Genomic DNA, 17,689 nt, shown 5'->3' with positions numbered 1-17,689 from the left:
ATACTGTTGTATTTTGACTAAGCAAATACAATAGTAAAGGTTACAACACTGAATCTTGTTTCCAATCTGCTGATAAGTAAATTCTTTATAAATTGGATTAAGTAAAGAAATACACATGAAATATCTGCTGTATGACTTTTTGGACATTCATCATTTATATCTTCTAATAATATAACTGGAAGTTCCAGATTTAAGACTGGCAATATCCTAATAATTTTTAATATTAACAGAGGCGAGCAATGAGAACTGATGGGAAAAGAACAATCTTCTCTATGCCCCACAACCAAGGGAAACTCTCACCTTTAAAAATCATTATCCTTTCCCACCTGTAAAAATTAGAATCCTTTTTAGATATTACTTTATAGTTTTATACATAACACTGTTTTAACACTGACTTGCTGATCTAAAAGAAATCAAGTTAGATCAGCTAAAGCACAATTACCAAAATCACTTAGGAAACCTGCTTCAAACTTGAAATGCTAATCATTATACAGTTTTGTCACAATCGCTTTTATCTGTTGACTTTTTCATTTGGAAAAAATAGACAAAAGATAACATGACATACTTTTATTAAAGTGATTCAAACCAAAATCATTAAAATATCAAACTAATGTGTCGGTACAAAAACTATATACCAGATACATGAAGACACATTAAATCAAGTCAGTAAAATTGCGAAGTCATGAAATACGTCCTTCTGGATATATCGTATCACATTATTGCAAATATGTTGTACTTCTTCGTTCAGTGAAAGCTATGACAGTTTTAATTAGCCATAGCACTATTAGGTCCCCAAGTACATTTACACATTCTTCAGAACAGTGGATAACTGTACATATGATACTTAATAGTACGAACAAGAGACTATGTTTTAATATTTGTCTTTTCACACTTATGTGCAAAAACAGAGAGAAGAAGGAATTGCTAGAAAATCTACAAGCTACCATCAAGTATGAAAGAAGTCACTACTAAGCATATTGTATGATGTATAAAGTCTTGTATACAACAAAACAGGAAGGTGAAATCAAAAAACTCGTGATATAAATATTACAATCTTATGAATAACAAAGAAGATACAACAATATTTCAAAGAAATCACTGGAAATAAAACACCAATGGAAATGTCCATTCAACAGAAAACCTTTGAAATATTTCCATAGGAAGTTGTACACAGAATGTGGCTTACTAAAGATAACAAACTTCAGTTAGAGGCTCAAACTGTGGCATTGTCCACATTTTGGCTTTCTGGGGTGAAAAAAAGGTCACTGTTTACTTGTTTAAAATCATATTCAACTAGAAGAAACATGAGGAACTTCATCTCCTGTAACAGACTTTGCAAAACGCATGAACTTAACATAATGTAATAGAAATATCCACAGAAGAAAACAGAGCATTAATTAAGATGAGGTATTTAGTATCTCATGTATTCTACTATCTTTTTAAGGTATTCCAGGTCTGATTATTACAATTTAAGTTCAATCATGCTATGTATTTTTCAGTAAATCTTGTCACCCCCAGTGTGCATTCTATTTTGCATTCTACTCTGTTAAGCCCGAATCTATGGGTCGTGGGTCCTGAGAAGAGTTTAAGAAATGTTTCATTTTCTCCCTGTGATTATTTTGTAAGGTAACAGTATTTCTCTTGAATTAGTACAGTTATGTGATTGGCTGGATAATTTTTAACTGCTTACCAAAGAAAACAAACTTTACTGAAAAGGTCTATCTAGGCAAAATATGCTGTATGTTGAAAATACTTCAAAACAAAGCGGCATCGGTTAAAAGCTATGAACACTCACAATTTAATGTACAGCACAGATACAATACAAGTGAAACTGAAGTGTGAGGAGAACTAACCACTACTGTGATCAGTGGTTGTTGCTTGCCCCTCCCTCCACAAAACAACCCTTTCCAGATTTTGTTCTTTTGTTAGCAACGTATCAACACGGAACTACAACACTCCTGATGAACATGGCTGAAATCAAAGTCAAATGACTCCCACCTTGGACAAGACTAGCCAAACCAGTGCTCAGGTTACAAGTGCAAAAACTGTTTTCATAAACATATTCTGTGCAACTGTATCATCACAGAAAGTGCATGTTTAACTCTACCTAGGAAGAACTTCGCCCTCTGCTGATGGTGATTGTTAGTAAGTTCTCCTGCTAGAATTTTTTAAAAATAGACTTAAAACCTCTGACATGATGGTTTGTTCAGGTTTCCAGCTGAAAATCGTATTTGGTATTCTGAGCCACAGAAGAAAAGAACAGACACGTTATTCCAATTCTGGGCTGAAATAAGTTTCTGGCATTAGAAGGGTCCTATTTAAGTAGCATGAAGAAGTCTATCTACATATTTTCTAATTGTGGAAAACACTAGTTCATAGCCAACACACCTTTTGAACAGAACTCTTAATTATGGCTGTGATTAAAAACAAAACAAATCAAAACCTTTACCTGAACTGAAGATAGCTAAAATTATTCCTTACTTTTTCCCATCAGCTACACAAATCTCCTTCAACACATGCACTTGCAGTAACTGTTTTACCTGATTTGTTCTTTCTGTCAGATGTATCATCCAGGGCTGACAATGCAGTGGAGATGCTCTTCTGAAGATCGTTGTTACCCCCCACAGAATCATCTTCATCAGAAGAAAACGAAGGCAACGTTTCTAAATTTTTCTTAAGTTCTTCATCAACTTTTTTCGTTGGACTTTCTCCACTAACCTCAGCAGCTACAGGTGTTGCTGCTGCTGGCTGAGGCTTTGCAGAGGACTGTAGGCAAGGGGTGCGAACTATTTGGGTAACCGGTCGCCTAGTCCTGTTCGGCACTCGTACAGCTGGAGCTGAAAACTGTTGCCTAGGCCCAGACTTTAGAAAGTCTAAAAAAGATGCAATAAATCCTGTTTTGACTTCAGGCTGTTTTTCTTCAACCTCTTTAATTTTTTGCCTCATTCTTTCCTGATGCAGGTAAGTATCATAACAACTTTCAGAAACAGGAGAAGAGTATGTCAAGCATGAGTCATTTCCTCGTGAATTTTGGCGTTTACACTGTCCACTTCTTTTTACCTGTTTTTGCATTGCACTGTCATCTTCTGTAGCATTTCTGTTTTGGCTTCTTCCTTTGCTTTTTTTCTTCTGAAGGTTCCCTTGAGTTAAATCTTGGCATTCTTCTTCATTTCTACTAATGGCTCCGCCTCCACTTTGGGGCACAGACAGTGGCTGCAGTGGACCCTTTGACTGGTTACCTGCTACTGTACCATCATCACCACCCACAGTAAAATCATTCTCTGAAGCAGCACTTTCTTCACTTAGACTCTTACCACTTGAAACAAATTCTCTGTCTCTTGAATTCAGTGTACCATCAGCAGAAACATCATTATCTTCTTCAGATTCATGACTGATGCTAGATTGTTTCTTAAGTGGAACTGCCCCTTGTTCTTGCTCCTCTTGACCAAGGCCAAGGGTGGGAGAGGTCATTCTTGTTGGTACATTTTGATCAGAAGTTTCTATGTGTTGCTGCTCAAGGTTCACTGTTTTTGTCTGTACTGTTGACACTGGTGTAAGATTTATAGCAATTTGGCCTCCATTCAGAGAAATATTACTTATGCTTGCTGGCTTTCCAACTACAGTGGGTGAGGCACTGAAACCAGAAGACACATGTCTCACATCCATTGATCGAAACTGGGTTTTAGACTCCTCGGTATTTTCAACAGACATTTCCTCTTCATTAGCAGCCGATTTAGCAAAGTCAGATGGTGTCACTCCACAGGCTGCTGCTGTTGCTGCCAAGATGTCATCTACATTGGATAATATATTCCTCTCATCACTGAGAAGTATAGATTCTGGGAAACATATGGAACTAAGAGAAATAAACTGATTTTTTGAATCATGTTGATTTGTCTGAGTAAAATGATCTTTTGTTGTCAAATGTTGCTGTAGTGGTTTTGAGGGCTCAGAAATGTCCATTTTCATTATTTCTGAATTCTGAGTATGAAGCTGTTGCTGCGAATGCCCCCCATTACTTTGAATAATATGACCATCCATCTGAAGGAACGGATGTGTCACCTGTTGAGGACTCTGTATTCTTTGCACTTGTGGTGATGCCTTTGTTTGTCCTAAACCTGACTGCAGCATTGACTGATGAAGAATCTGCAAGTCACAGGCTGACTCCAGAAGCACCTGTGCACTGGGCAAACACAGATGATGACCATGTCTTAAAGCATGAGATTGAACCTGTGATGGTGTACTAATGACTTGGCCTTGCTGTTCTTGAGCTTTACTTTCATGTACCTTATGCATAAGAGAATGTTGCTGGTTTAGTTCTTTAGCACTCACAGTTACTTGCGTTGTTTGCATTAAATTAGCTGTCTTTTTTATATCATGGCTTAGGCTAGTGATATGGCCAATACGCTGGGAAAGCTGTTCCACAGAATTGACCATTCTTTCACCTTTTTTTGCTCCTTGAAGAGTAAGTCCAACAACTTGATCTTCAAGACGAGAGTTACTTCTGATTACACTTTGAGAGTATCTGTCATCTGCTTTTGAGACCCTATAGGATGTATCCTGAGCACTTATTTCCTCATCAGTTAGCCTTTGAGCAGAAGATTCAAGAGTAGCTTGCTGTTGCAGTGCCTGCATATCCTGCATTGCTAACTCCTCCTCTTGTTTTGACGAGGCATACAAATTAGAGTCAGACTTCCTTTTAACATATGACTTTGTTTCCGAGGAAGGCCTGTTGTTCTGCAGTGTCTGTGAATGAGCTGTGGATGCAAAAGGAGGAGACTGGACAGATGGCAAAAACTTTTGAGACTGTGGAGAGGAGGATTCTTGTGACTGAGAGTTCTGAGAAGAATGTAAAGAAATATAGCTCTGATTAGGACTTGAGGCTGGAAGAGTTTGTATCCGAGGAGAGGCATTAAAGGAAAGAGAAGGTGATGTTAATGTTAAAGACTGTCCTGAAGAATAGCTTTCTGAAGGACTAACAGCTGATAAAACTTGTGATTGAGATGAAAAACTAACTTGGGATTGACTAACTGGAGATAAACCCTGAGAGTGGCCAGAAGAGTAGCTCTGAGATTGGCTGACTGAAGAAAGTTCCCTCGTTTGCCCAGAGTAGTTCTCATTTGGAACTGAAGTCAATGCCTGTTCCTCTGAGGAATAACTTAGAGTTTGACTGTCAGAAGTAACACTTTGCGATTGCCCAGAAAAAGTCAATGTTTTATACAGTGAGGGCAGCTTCTCAGCCTTGCTAGATGAGAAATCCTGTGAGTGACTGACAGGTGGCACATTCTGAGCCTGGGATGAAACATAGTTTTGGGACTGGCTGACCGACAAGAGGCTTGGGAGTTGTGCTGTAGAATAGATCTGTGCTTGGCCTGTAATGACAGAGCTCTGGTTTTGTGCAGTTTTGGCATAGCTTTGTGTCTGCACAGTGGGAGCTACACTTTGAGGTTTGGGGGTCTTCATTGACCTTGGAGGCTGCTTTGTGGAACAGTTTTTCACTTTTGCTGTGGAAGTAGATGGAAAACCAGGTGATGGAATAGCAGATGTGTATGACTGAGCAAGTTCCACTGTGACTTGAGAAGTCTTCTGTTGTGGTCCTCCATTGCTCACCTGAGTAACATCTCCAACTGGACTGCAGGACAATGCTGAGTGCCTAGATGTATCCTGAAAATTAACTCCGCTTGTACTCGTTAAATAGCTGTGTAAGGAATGCTGCGAAACAGTCAGTTGAGCCTGAACAGACTGAGTACTTGAAGGCCGCTGATGGTGTTTAATAACACTACATTCTCGCTGAAGTGCTCTATCAATAGAAGCAGTGGAACCAGTAAAGACAGATGTGCTATACGCCTGAGAAACCTGCTGAGCTCCTCCAAGGGTTGAAGGCAACAAACTAAATTGAGGTTGCAAAAGATGGGGTGCAGATTCTTGAGCAGAACGATATGTTGATGACTGAGGTGGTATACTGGTACTTAGAACAGAGCTGCCTAGGCGCTCAAATGTCAAAGCAGTTGGAACAGTGCCTTGTGATGTTTTAATCTGTAATAAAGGATCATGGGTAGTTAAGAGACCATTTGATGTAGCACTGAAAGTAGTATCTTGAAGAGCAAGAGAAGGGGTAGTAGCAAAGTTTCTACTGCTGAAAGTGTTGGGATGCTGATATGCTGATGGTGGAAATGTTCCAGAGGTTGGCAAAGCTCCAGTAACAAATAGTTCTGTGGCTGTTGAGGAATGCATACCTGGAAAAAAACAAAAACAAAACAAGAAGGGTAAAAGCGCATAGTGAGCTTTACAAGTCACAACATTCTGCATTTCTATAACTCAATTGTAAGATCTTACAGCATTTACGAATATAACCTCCTTTAGAATCACCACCCTTTTCAACAAAAACATAAAAAGGGAGACACTTATCGTGGGTAATGTTCAAACTGGAAGGGCAGGTTTTTTTAAGAATTCCAAATTCTATACCTACAGTGAATTGTAAGGTAAAAAACTCATATCCTTAAGATGCAAACTGTGGATAAAAAAAATTGTACAAGATTAATTCTGTTTTGAAACTGAAGAGTCTTTCTTAGTTTTTATTTCAGTTTAAAAAGAAGTTAATAGTAGAGGACAATTGATCAAAAGCCCTGGACACCTTTACTATATGGTAAAAAGGCAAAATTACATCTTACCAATTGTAATAAATACACAGTTACAGGAGCAATTCCACCTTCTGAATTTACCCTCATCAATACTTTAATAACTCACTTCACGTGAAACATTTCAGACCGTGCAGTAAAACAGCTCATGGCCTATACACTTTGCAATATGAGTTTCTTAAAGGAGGGCTTTGACGTTCAATACAAAGAATAAATATGATCTGTATGCCTTCTAAAGTGAGAGTCCAAAATATCCACAGACAGCAATTATCTGCACAGTGCAATAGCAACGACCCAACTGAAAGGTATAACATTACTTATTTGCATCCAGACACTGGTATGACGTCCTGGCTTAAACAAGATTTCTCAACAGAACATACTACTCCAACTGAAATACAAGTGTGAAATTCCCTTGCAAGCTTTGGGGCTTATAGCAGTGATCCGTATCGTTCTGTGCTTTTCACCCTGTAACTTGTAGGTACTGGTAAATTTTGTGTACTATTTCCAAAGTCTATGAACAAAGAATGAAAGTGAAGAAGGCAAGTTTATTTTCAGAGAGACTTCAACTTCTTGTAACAGGTTCTGTTACAAGAACCAACTTCCACTGGGAAAATACACCAGCATGCAAATCAGAAAAAATTAAAATCACTGGTATAATTCAACCTTTTTCAATTGTTCTTGGATACTTAACACAGCTTTAAGCTTCAGATCACTTAAGAACAAATAAAATCCTCTCAGTAAATAATGCTTGCTTCAAGACAAATACTTCAGTAAGAAAAAAAAATCAATTTTAATTTTAAAATATATTAAGTCCTCTTAAACCGATTGCAACTTCATCATGCAATTGCTTTGGAAGTTTCAGAGGAAGATGCGAAAGAAAGTCTTTGCTTCTTCCTTTCAGTTCAAGACAAACTGATACGAAGACATGTGATACTGAAGGAATTCCAAGGTATTTTGCATTAGTCAACAATACGGTCTTTCTGAGTAAGGAAGCACAAGCAGTGTTTTAATGGTTGTTTTTTTTCCCCTACTCTAAAAAACTGCAACATCGTGTACAACTGTTCTCTTTTACTGCCCCTACCACTAACACAAAGGTAGGGGCATCTGGAAGCATCAAAGAAGGTGAAGAATTTATACCTATTTTAACTGCAGATGTTCATTTCTCATCTACCCTGTATTTTTCCCTTCTCTTCCATAAATTACAGGCCTTCCTACTACACAGGTAATTTCTTAAACCAGGCAAGAGCCAGTCACAGAAGCACTATTATGGCAGAACTGCTGGGTTTTGTATTTTACTTTTGTAGAGGAGCAGACAAAAGGTATGGCAAAGGCAGTAAGTGGTGTGCACAGACACTCTCCCCACCCTATGAAATCAGAACACTGATAACGCATCCCATATACCAAAGGAAGACCTGGTAGGACAATATAACAAACACACTCTTCCTATTTTCCCCTCAAAATCAGCAGCTGCAGGGTTTGGAGGAAAATCCAAAGTAAAACGCCCTTCTAAAGAAAGGCGCCTTGAAGAGCAAAAAGCACTTGTCTTCCCTCATCAAAAACCGTTTGCAGAAGACAAAGCTCTCAAAAGACACTTGGGAGGATTGAGAGATACAGAAAAGTAGCAAAAGTATTAAAGGACAACAGAAAGCTCGGAGAACTGGTAATACTGTAGATGGGCTTACTGATGAGTTCTTAGTAATGAGTACTGAGAAGCCTCTCAACCACCGGTTTCAACATCAAACCCGACCCACCACATGTCTCCCCATTCTTCACAATTCACTGTTACGTGGGCTGCAATGGAGAAAATGCTAGGACAAAGAGAAAAGAGCTTTCTTCCCAGCTGATAATCTGACTTGAGGATAGGTCACCACAACTCTAAACACCACTGACTTACACTAAGGTTTTTGACAGACTAACAGACTGCGTCTTCCCACATATCAGCTTTTGTCCATGGTGAATAAAAAGTCACATTCTCTCTTCTCAGCTTTTTGAGTAGCTCTTCACAGAATGCAGCTGCACATTACATTTAATACACCAAGTGCAAACCGTCAATGAAAGGACTGTTCAGCTCTTCCCTCTTCCTACCTTATGCCTCCTCCCTTAAATCAGAACCAGAGACCTTACAGCTGCACTAAGACACAACAGATCAGCCTGCTGATACGGTGGAAAACCACCCCACCAAAGGAGAAAAACCATCCAAACATTTTCTGTCAGATCAGTGAATAGATCTGATTCACTGCACAGCTGCATAATCACTACAGAAGATTAAGTATAACTTGAAGCTACCCACAGATGCAGTAGCAACACTTCTCTTCGTGTGGCTGTCTATAGCAAGCTTAAAATATGCAGTTTCCCGCTCTGCACAGAAGGCTTGACAGATGGGAGAGGTTTACAGGAGGCAGTCAATCTGCCAAGAAAGGCAGCATGTTTGTTTATTTGTAAATTAGATCACTTATTTCTATGCGACATGCACCTCAGACCCTCTTTTCAAGAACACTTTGCTCATTACTTCTGTGTACAAAGGGGCTGAAGTTATCCACAGACTGTTAGCAGTAGTGTGACAGAAGAACTATGACAGAAAACAGAGTTCGAGAATGAAAAATCTGCTATGGTGCACAGATACAGGTAGTCTACCTGAATATGCTTATGGTATTAGTGAGACTAATTCCAAACTAAGTGGAGAATAATCAGACAGAATAATATCCTGTAAATCTAAACTCCTTCTGAACACTTAGAACTTCTGCTCATGTAATTCTTCTTCTATTATTAATTCTTTTGCTAATATAATTTCATTGATTTTGAGTTTTTTAAATACCAAGATGAAAAAGAGGTAGAAGACATGCAGCCTTTTCAGCTAGTCAGAATACTGTTGTTTCAAATTCTCCCAAATATTCAATTTAATCATGACAAAATTTTATTTCAAGAGAAATTTTTCACCTGTCTGCCAGGAAGGAGTCCTGAATTGTGGCAAAAAGGTAGATCCTGAAGAGACTGCCTGAGCGGTACGAGACTCGATAGCAGAGAGAAAATTCATAACTGAAGAAGTTTCCTTAGTGTTACCTCCAGCACTGTGCATACTGGTATCAAATATTCCTGAAAGACCTAGATGATGGTGGAGGGAAATGAAACAAAACAAACAGACAATTCAGATGAACTTATAAGCAGCTCAGTCAAATAACAAGTATATACATCCATAATTCACTAAAAATAACCTATGAAACATTAGCACTATTATTAAAATACATCGATTTTTCAGTGTTTAACTGTTTTACAGTGTTGCAACTGTAAAATGGAACTTGAGTATACCTTTTAAAATCTACTATTATATGTATGTCAAATATGATGCTTAAAAACAATAGCTAGGGGAACCAGTAAAATTCTCCCTTTATCTGAAGATTCACTGTTCCACTTTTTACATGAACTGTTTAAACAGTCAGAATTCCTTCTGAAATGGGTTCAATTTCTCTGTATCAACCTTTTCCCTCTTTGGGCAGCTCGTAGCAGTTTGGACTTCTCTGTAGGACTGGCATAAGAAAAGGGATTTTGGTTGCATGCCCTTTTTCAACACACGCATCCGTGTTCTCTGTTGCTCACACCTTTCAATGGCAGGGGGCTCGATGGCAAGCGCTGGAGAGATCCAGAGTTTTGAGTAACTGAGATTGTCAAGACTGCAGGGTCTGCATCCTGAAATGTTCTCTGCAGTTCTGACCCTCCATCGTCCTAATGGATGGCCTGGCCAAGAGACTGCAGATCCCAGCCAGCACATGAGCTCAAATATCTTTCCATAGAAACTGGGTGACAAACTGAGCATGAAGAGGTCGTGCCTTGTCTTCTCTTGACATGGAGACAGGAGCTTGCACATGTAAGTAACAGCAACTGTGTGTTCCAGCTTGCATTAGTTTTGCTATTTGTTTCAGTCTAAAAGAACTGGCATCATGCCATGCAGCTGGCTTTGAGGCATCCTTAACGTTTGGCCGTCATGCATAGGCTAAATCTTCAGAAGTTGTATTTTAAAGAATAAATGTAGTTTCTCTAAGAACTAACAATAAGTTATTGAGCATACACCCCCTCTTATATCTTCCTTTTACTTACATTTTGATAAAAGCTAACAACTGATTGTTAACTTCCTTCTACAAACTCAGCTTTTCTCACACCACTTGCTACCACCTGAATGACAAATTCCCTCTGGTTATAAAATACATCAGCTTGAAACTAAATTACTTAACAGGTTGTTTTTTTCCTTAGCTATTTAAGCTGTAACCTCATAATATAGACAGTTACCAGTAGGATGGTGTGTAGCTGAGTATCCAGAAAGCTGATGAGAAGCTGTGTATGTCTGTCTGTGCAGAAGATCTGTTTCTGAATGTGATGAATGTCCTCCTCCATAGCTTAAGCTAAGGATGAAATTAAACATTATTAAGAAAAATATACAGCTATAGAAACAAAACATAATTATGAAATTCCAACCACAAGCCAAAAAGTTGCGGAAATAAAAGAAAACACAAGCCCAAGGTCTGACAGATGTGGTTGTGCTAGGAGTACACTAAAACTGTTAAACAGTTAAAACAAGTACTATAAAACCTAACGAGCCAAAGGGGAAAAACCCCCACCCCTTACAAAAATCAAAGTTCGTCACAGAAAAGTCTACAAAGGACTAGGTGAGAAAGACAGAGGTCTTTCTAGTTCAATGGTAAGAAACACTGGGTGAACACCTTTTGTAATGATTTACTGATGTAAAATCTGCAAAGCAGATGACTACAAATACATGCCCACTTTAACATTTCAATTTCTGATTCCGTTCAAACTTACAGGACCACATTTAATACAAAGGCTGGAATGACTAGGAAAGCTGCGTGAGCAACAGTTTTTAAAGATTTTGTTAATATTGGTAAGATTCTTACAAAATTGACAGTAAGAGCACTAGCAAGTGACAAATCTCAGTCTTCAGAACTCCTAGCAGTAAATATAAGTAAATGATCCACAGTTTTTGTTTAACATATTGAAATGAGTCATCTAAATTAACATGATGTTTTAATCGGGCTGAATGGAAGTTAACCAAAAATATACAGTGTCTGGGCCCATGCAGAATCAATAATGCAGAAAAAGGAATGCAATCTAAACATCAAACAACATTAGGAACCTGCCCAAAATGCTAATGATTTCCAACTTAAAAGGCAGAAAAAAAAGAGGGGGAAGCAAAACAAAATCCCAAAGCTTTCAACCTTCCACAGATTCCGCTCTCTACAGCACCTGCCAAATGCAAAAAATGAGAGCCAGCATGACCGAGTAACCATTTATCTTCTTCTCGTTTTGCCTTTTGGACATTAAGCTTATAGGTAGCTGCTACTTACTCCAGTGCACATGTGAGATTGCTTTAAGTTCAAAATTCAATCGTAAACAGATGCCAAAACCCCCCCCAATGGTGAAACCCACAGCCCTCTGGGCTGACTGCTGCAAGGGAGCCTTCCCTTACCCTCTTTCATCCCCTGGGATGAGGGGCCAGTCACTCTGCAGAGGGAAAAACTGAACACTTGATGCCAGGAATCATGACATCATGGGAAACTTCTGTAGAAGTCACCAAATAACATAAAAATTGGCAACACCACTGGATTTGCTTCGTTTTCGTTAAGATGATGAGAGGCGGAGTGGAGATCTGGTGAGCCTCTAAGAGCACTGTGACCTCCACACACCACAGACTGGCAAAAGTCCGTCTGTAAGGGACACCACATTTCATATTTCTAGATGTAGAATTTCCCTGCCTGAGACAAATCAGCAAGGGATATCTTTTCTGTTTCAGCTGCTTATAGCATAGCAGCGCTCCTGCAGGCAGTGCGCCAGACTAAGGCACAAGCCTAAAGAATGAACTAAAATTCTTTGAGAAAACAAAGAATCTCAGCTACTGCTTTTCTCAGTTGCACTCTGCCTGGCACTTTAATGCCTTTCACAGCAATAATTACCTTTTAGAGAATCACCTAGCCTCAGCTCAGAGTCAGCACATCGACGTGCTTACGTTGTAGAGGATAGATCTTTTGCGCAGTTCAACGCTATGGATCAGCAACTGATTTCTATTACACACTGACTGAAATCTCATGATTTGCATTATTACTACAGACAACTGGCAGGCACGATTGCGTGACATTGTAGGTTATGTTTTGACTTACAGTACTAAAATTTTAGTATTTCCAGACCCAAAAAATTACAACAATGTTCTGCACATAAAACTTTACGCATGTAATAAAGCCAATTTAAATGCAATTGTTTTTTACAAGACCGGTTTTAAAGTTAAGGTGGTTTGGTTTTTTTGAACAAACTTGCATAGCTAAAAACCCTTAAAACCTAGAACACACAATGTTTTCTTCATGTTTTTTAAAAATAAAAATGTGCTGCATGAAAAAATATGTTTCTAAATGAATCATGATAGCATATGCATTGTTAGCAAGAATTATATTCACTGACACAAATGCTGATACTGTGAAAACTTTCTATGTGTAATAGGTAGGGTTTACGTAGTTTTATTCTCAAATTTTCTTAAAGCATTTACCTACATAAAAGTATGCGATGCTGACTTTTCTTTCATACATGTTTAAAAGGCCAACTATGAAGTCATACCACATGTGTCGCTCATACAGCAGAGCACCTTGCTTCTCCCCTGTCGGTATTTTTAGACCAAGAGGCATGTTTGATGTTGCAGTGGTGTTCTAGGCCAGCAGGCCTACACTTTGCAGCAAATCTCCTTCCAGATGAGGTGAGACCCACACAGACCGGGACAGATTACATCAAGAAATATTGCATCATTCCTCCTCTTACACCGTCACAGTAGAAGGTCACGAGCAAAAAGCGGATGAACTTTACATTAGCCACCAGAAAATTTGGGAAATTGAAAAATTTGTTTGCTGGGCTTTTTTTATTATTTAAAATAACTACTTATTCTGGTTGTTTGGTAAAGACTGCGATTCATTTCCCCCTCTTCACTCCCCTGCAATAAGCACCTTTTTTGTAAAGGAAACACAGAATACAAAAACCTACAAAACAGCCCAACACACAAGCTTGTAGACAGGAGCCAGAACACTCTGAATGATAAAAGCAACTTGTAAAAACTTAGAGGAAGACTTTGTAACACGGAGGAGGCTGGAATTAACACCAGGATACAAAATAATCACCTCCACACATAGTATCTCAAAAACCATGATAATTACCAGAATCTCAAAATTCTAGTAATTACAAGCATCCGAGCACCATCAGAACACTCAAAGTATTTAGTTTAGAGCTACTGGAGAGAGTCCAGCGGAGGGCTACAAGGATGGTGAGGGGACTGGAGCATCTCTCCTACGAGGAGAGGCTGAGGGAGCTGCGCTTGTTCAGCCTGAAGAAGAGAAGGCTGAGAGGGGACCTAATGTATGCTTATAAATATCTGAAGGGTGGGCGTCAGGAGGATGGGGCCAAGCTCTTTTCAGTAGTGCCCAGTGACAGGACAAGGGGCAACGAGCACAAACTGAAGCACAGGAAGTTCTGTCTGAACATGAGGAAGAACTTCTTCCCTCTGAGGGTGACGGAGCACTGGAACAGGCTGCCCAGGGAGGCTGTGGAGTCTCCTTCTCTGGAGATATTCAAGACCCGCCTGGACAAGGTCCTGTGCAGCCTGCTGTAGGTGACCCTGCTTTGGCAGGGGGGTTGGACTAGATGACCCACAGAGGTCCCTTCCAACCCCTACTATTCTGTGATTCTATGATGATGCTTTTTCTTTTAAATACAAACTCCCAAGTCATAGTTAATGCAACCGCAACCTCAAAAATGAATCTGTCTTTCAATAAAAACCTTGTATTTATTAGAACAGTTAATTGTTTATTGTATAATTACTAGTTGCTGGAATGTAGATTCTTATCTCAAAAAAACCCTGCATATATACCTTCAGTTTACATAAGCTTATCCTAAACATAAGCACAGCAATGTGAAAGATTACTGCCTTAGGGTTTCTTTTTATAAAATTTAGCTTTTAAGCAGATGAACTTATACAGCATGTAATTCGCATATCAAAAATACATTAAGCATGGTAAATAACATTATGGTATCTAGCATTCTGAACTCTGGTTTCAAAGTTTTTTAAAATTCCACGAGTTCTTACTTGTGCTGAAATTAAAATGGAGAAGAGAAGGCTCCGGGGAGACCTTACAGCAGCCTTCCAGTACCTGAAGGGGCCTATAGGAAAGATGGGGAAAACATTTTCAGCAAGGCTTGTTGCAATAGGACAAGGACTAATGGCTCTGAACTAAGGAAGAGTAGATTTAGACTAGATATAATGACATTTTTTACTATGAGGATGGTGAAACACTGGCACAGGTTGCCCAGAGAGGTGGTCAATGCCCCATCCCTGGAAACATTCAAGGTCAGGTTGGATGGGGCTCTGAGTAACCTGCTTCAGCTGAAGGTGTCCCTGCTCACTGCAGGGGGGTTGGACAAGATGACCTTTAAAGGTCCCTTCCAACCTAAAGCATTCTATGATTCATTCTATGATTCTATATCAGATTAGTTACTGAACAGACACATTCACATTACTTGGTACTTTGTTATTTATTTTTGTTGGTTGCTATACAGTGTTCCAAAAACCCTTCCTCCTTATCACTGATATATCACAGAGATTTCTCACTTCTATGGGCATAGTTAACTGCACAATGGAGTGATTACTCTTAGAAAGTAACATAAATTTTACATATAAATTTGGAAAATAGGACCCCCTGAAATATTTTTCATTGAAAAGGTCCATTAAATTTTAATACAATATTTAAGTGTCCTTTAGAGATGTCTTACAAAGAGCCATCATTATTAGTCATTGCTGTAATGATGCAGTCAAGAAATCCTTATGACAATGAAAGTGAAAAGACTCAAATATTAATCTGTTTTTTTTCCCGATACATCAATTGGGCTAACAGCAGATTATTACTTCTCCAACAAAATTTCTGGAAGAAAATGTATAGTCATTGCACTTACTTGTTACTAAAATACCTCAGTCTTGATTTGTAATTCCTTTTTGTTAGCCCAGATTAAGACTTTCCTGAATCAACTCTTCACGTATCTGTTTACACTGCTATTCTTATGATAATTTATTTTCACAGTATTCTTCAATCTAACAGTTTCATATGAATTTAGGTCTCCAACTGCAAAAGGCTGTTGGGTTACATTGCACTTGCCGCCCTAATTATCTGGTTTGCGCTTCACACAACTGATAGCTGCATTTCCTAACCTCAAACTCAAATAGAGGGATCGCTTTTACAAGGAAACAAAATCTAACGGCAATAAGCACTGGACATACAAGTAAGTCTTTATTTTTAATTCTCTCATTTTCTTCAAATAACCCTGCTCTCCTAGGCATCCACACAGAATGAAACAGAAATTAAAACACTTTAAACAAGTATCTCATTTTACTTAATACATGAAACAAAAAGTATCATTACATGGAAGGAGAACATTTTCATCTTTCTACTTTATTTTCTACATCAATTTTGATTAGAGCTCAGCAATTTTTAAGATAAAAAAAAAAACAAACAACAAAAAACATTCAGTAACAGCAGTTATTGAAGCTCTAGGGAAACTTATAATGCTTAGTGAAAAACCAGAGCAGGACTGTTCATCAGCAAAGGATACTTCTGGGTGCAATACCTTGTTCTTTTGTTCTTAGGCACTTCTGCCTCTGATATAAAGGAAAAATTGCTAAAAATCCACACTAAATCACAGAGCGTTTTCAAAGCATTCAAACGGTGTAGGCTGCGCTCAGAGCGAAGCTGGACCCCTACCAGACAAGCATCTGGGCAGGAGACTCCTGACTGCAGGAGAACCGAGAAGGCCCGGTGCTGCCGGCGCCCTGAGCTCGGGCTCCTCATAGGCGAACAAGTCTGAGACCCGAACAACTCAACCCCACAGAACAAACGGCAACAAGCCAGCAGCACCACACAGGCGATCAGATGGGAGGCATTTTTGGGCTGCCTGCTCTGCCTCACTGAAGAGAAGAGGTGCTTCCCGACTCCTGTGCGAACGGGACGAGGCATATGGTCCACTTCTAATGAAATCACCAAAACAGAGATTGAAAAAACAGGGATAGCCTCATGCTGACAACGAAGCACCTTCACACCCACACTTTGCCTTTTATCTGACTTGAGATATACGCGAAATAGGGGAAATATTACCCAAATTTCCCTCTCTACCCCAAAGCTCAGACACTCGGCAAAGGAGTCTCTCTTCAGCCAGCTCCTTAGCTATGCAATAGCGAGTTCCAGTCAGATGCTGAAAGCAAAGCTGTTTAAGATCCAAACACCACAAAAATGACAAATGCATTTCTAAATATTAAAAATACCATTCTAAATATAAGATACAGAAACTGATATGCTGCTTACATCTCTTTTTGTCCACTATATTTCATTTCAAACACATGAAATGCAGTTCCAGCTTGCATTACATGCTGGCAGGTTCATATTTAGAATTCTTTTCATATTAGATACAATATTTAGTATTTTGCTTAGATATTGATCTTTGTTAATTTGTCTTTATTCACAGCATCCCATGGAAACAGAATGGAAGAGTATTACTTGATAATGCTACTTGAATTTAATACAGATGAAATGAAGGGTAAACAGCCTTTTAGCCAGCATGTGCTTTAGCTGCCCACTCTAACAGCAACGGAGTTCACCGCCATGTGCTACAGTCTAACTAAAATGCAATCCAGCATCTAGGGTTTATCTGAAGCTCAGAATAAAATTAAAGTTTAAAAGCAATGTTATAGGTAGGTATATTTAATCCAAAAATGGGTTTGATCTTGTATTTTGAAAAAGCAATGACTCTGAGAAACCTGAATCAGAAAACATGGAGTTGCCTAGAAAGCAAGCTGCTACTTAAATGACTTTAACACTGTTAATAACACCAAATCACTCCTGTCCAACGAACAGGCCAATGCACTTCTGGAAGTTTAAAAGCAAGCCTGTAAAGACAACATGAAATGTTTCAGAAATTAATTCCAAAGGAAAACAAACCCCTGCTCAGCCTGGAGACTGAGTGGCAATGTGATT

The 17,689-nt window shown here is 38.9% G+C and overlaps 1 protein-coding gene across 1 annotated transcript in view; it reads right to left on the bottom strand.

The window, feature by feature from the left end:
• QSER1 (glutamine and serine rich 1) overlaps nt 1-17,689 on the bottom strand; it is a 56,125-nt gene that overhangs the window by 27,001 nt on the left and 11,435 nt on the right. The window contains exons 2-4 of the mRNA XM_075425377.1: nt 10,917-11,029; nt 9,573-9,737; nt 2,541-6,233 (exon numbers count right to left, since the gene is read on the bottom strand). Coding sequence (XP_075281492.1) covers nt 2,541-6,233; nt 9,573-9,737; nt 10,917-11,029 — 3,971 coding nt within the window. The remainder of the gene's footprint in view (nt 1-2,540; nt 6,234-9,572; nt 9,738-10,916; nt 11,030-17,689) is intronic.

This window comes from Opisthocomus hoazin, chromosome 7 (genome assembly GCF_030867145.1).
Source record: "Opisthocomus hoazin isolate bOpiHoa1 chromosome 7, bOpiHoa1.hap1, whole genome shotgun sequence".
Taxonomy (NCBI): domain Eukaryota; kingdom Metazoa; phylum Chordata; class Aves; order Opisthocomiformes; family Opisthocomidae; genus Opisthocomus; species Opisthocomus hoazin.
Note: the sequence above shows the minus strand (reverse complement) of the source record. Positions and strands in the feature narration are given on the sequence as shown.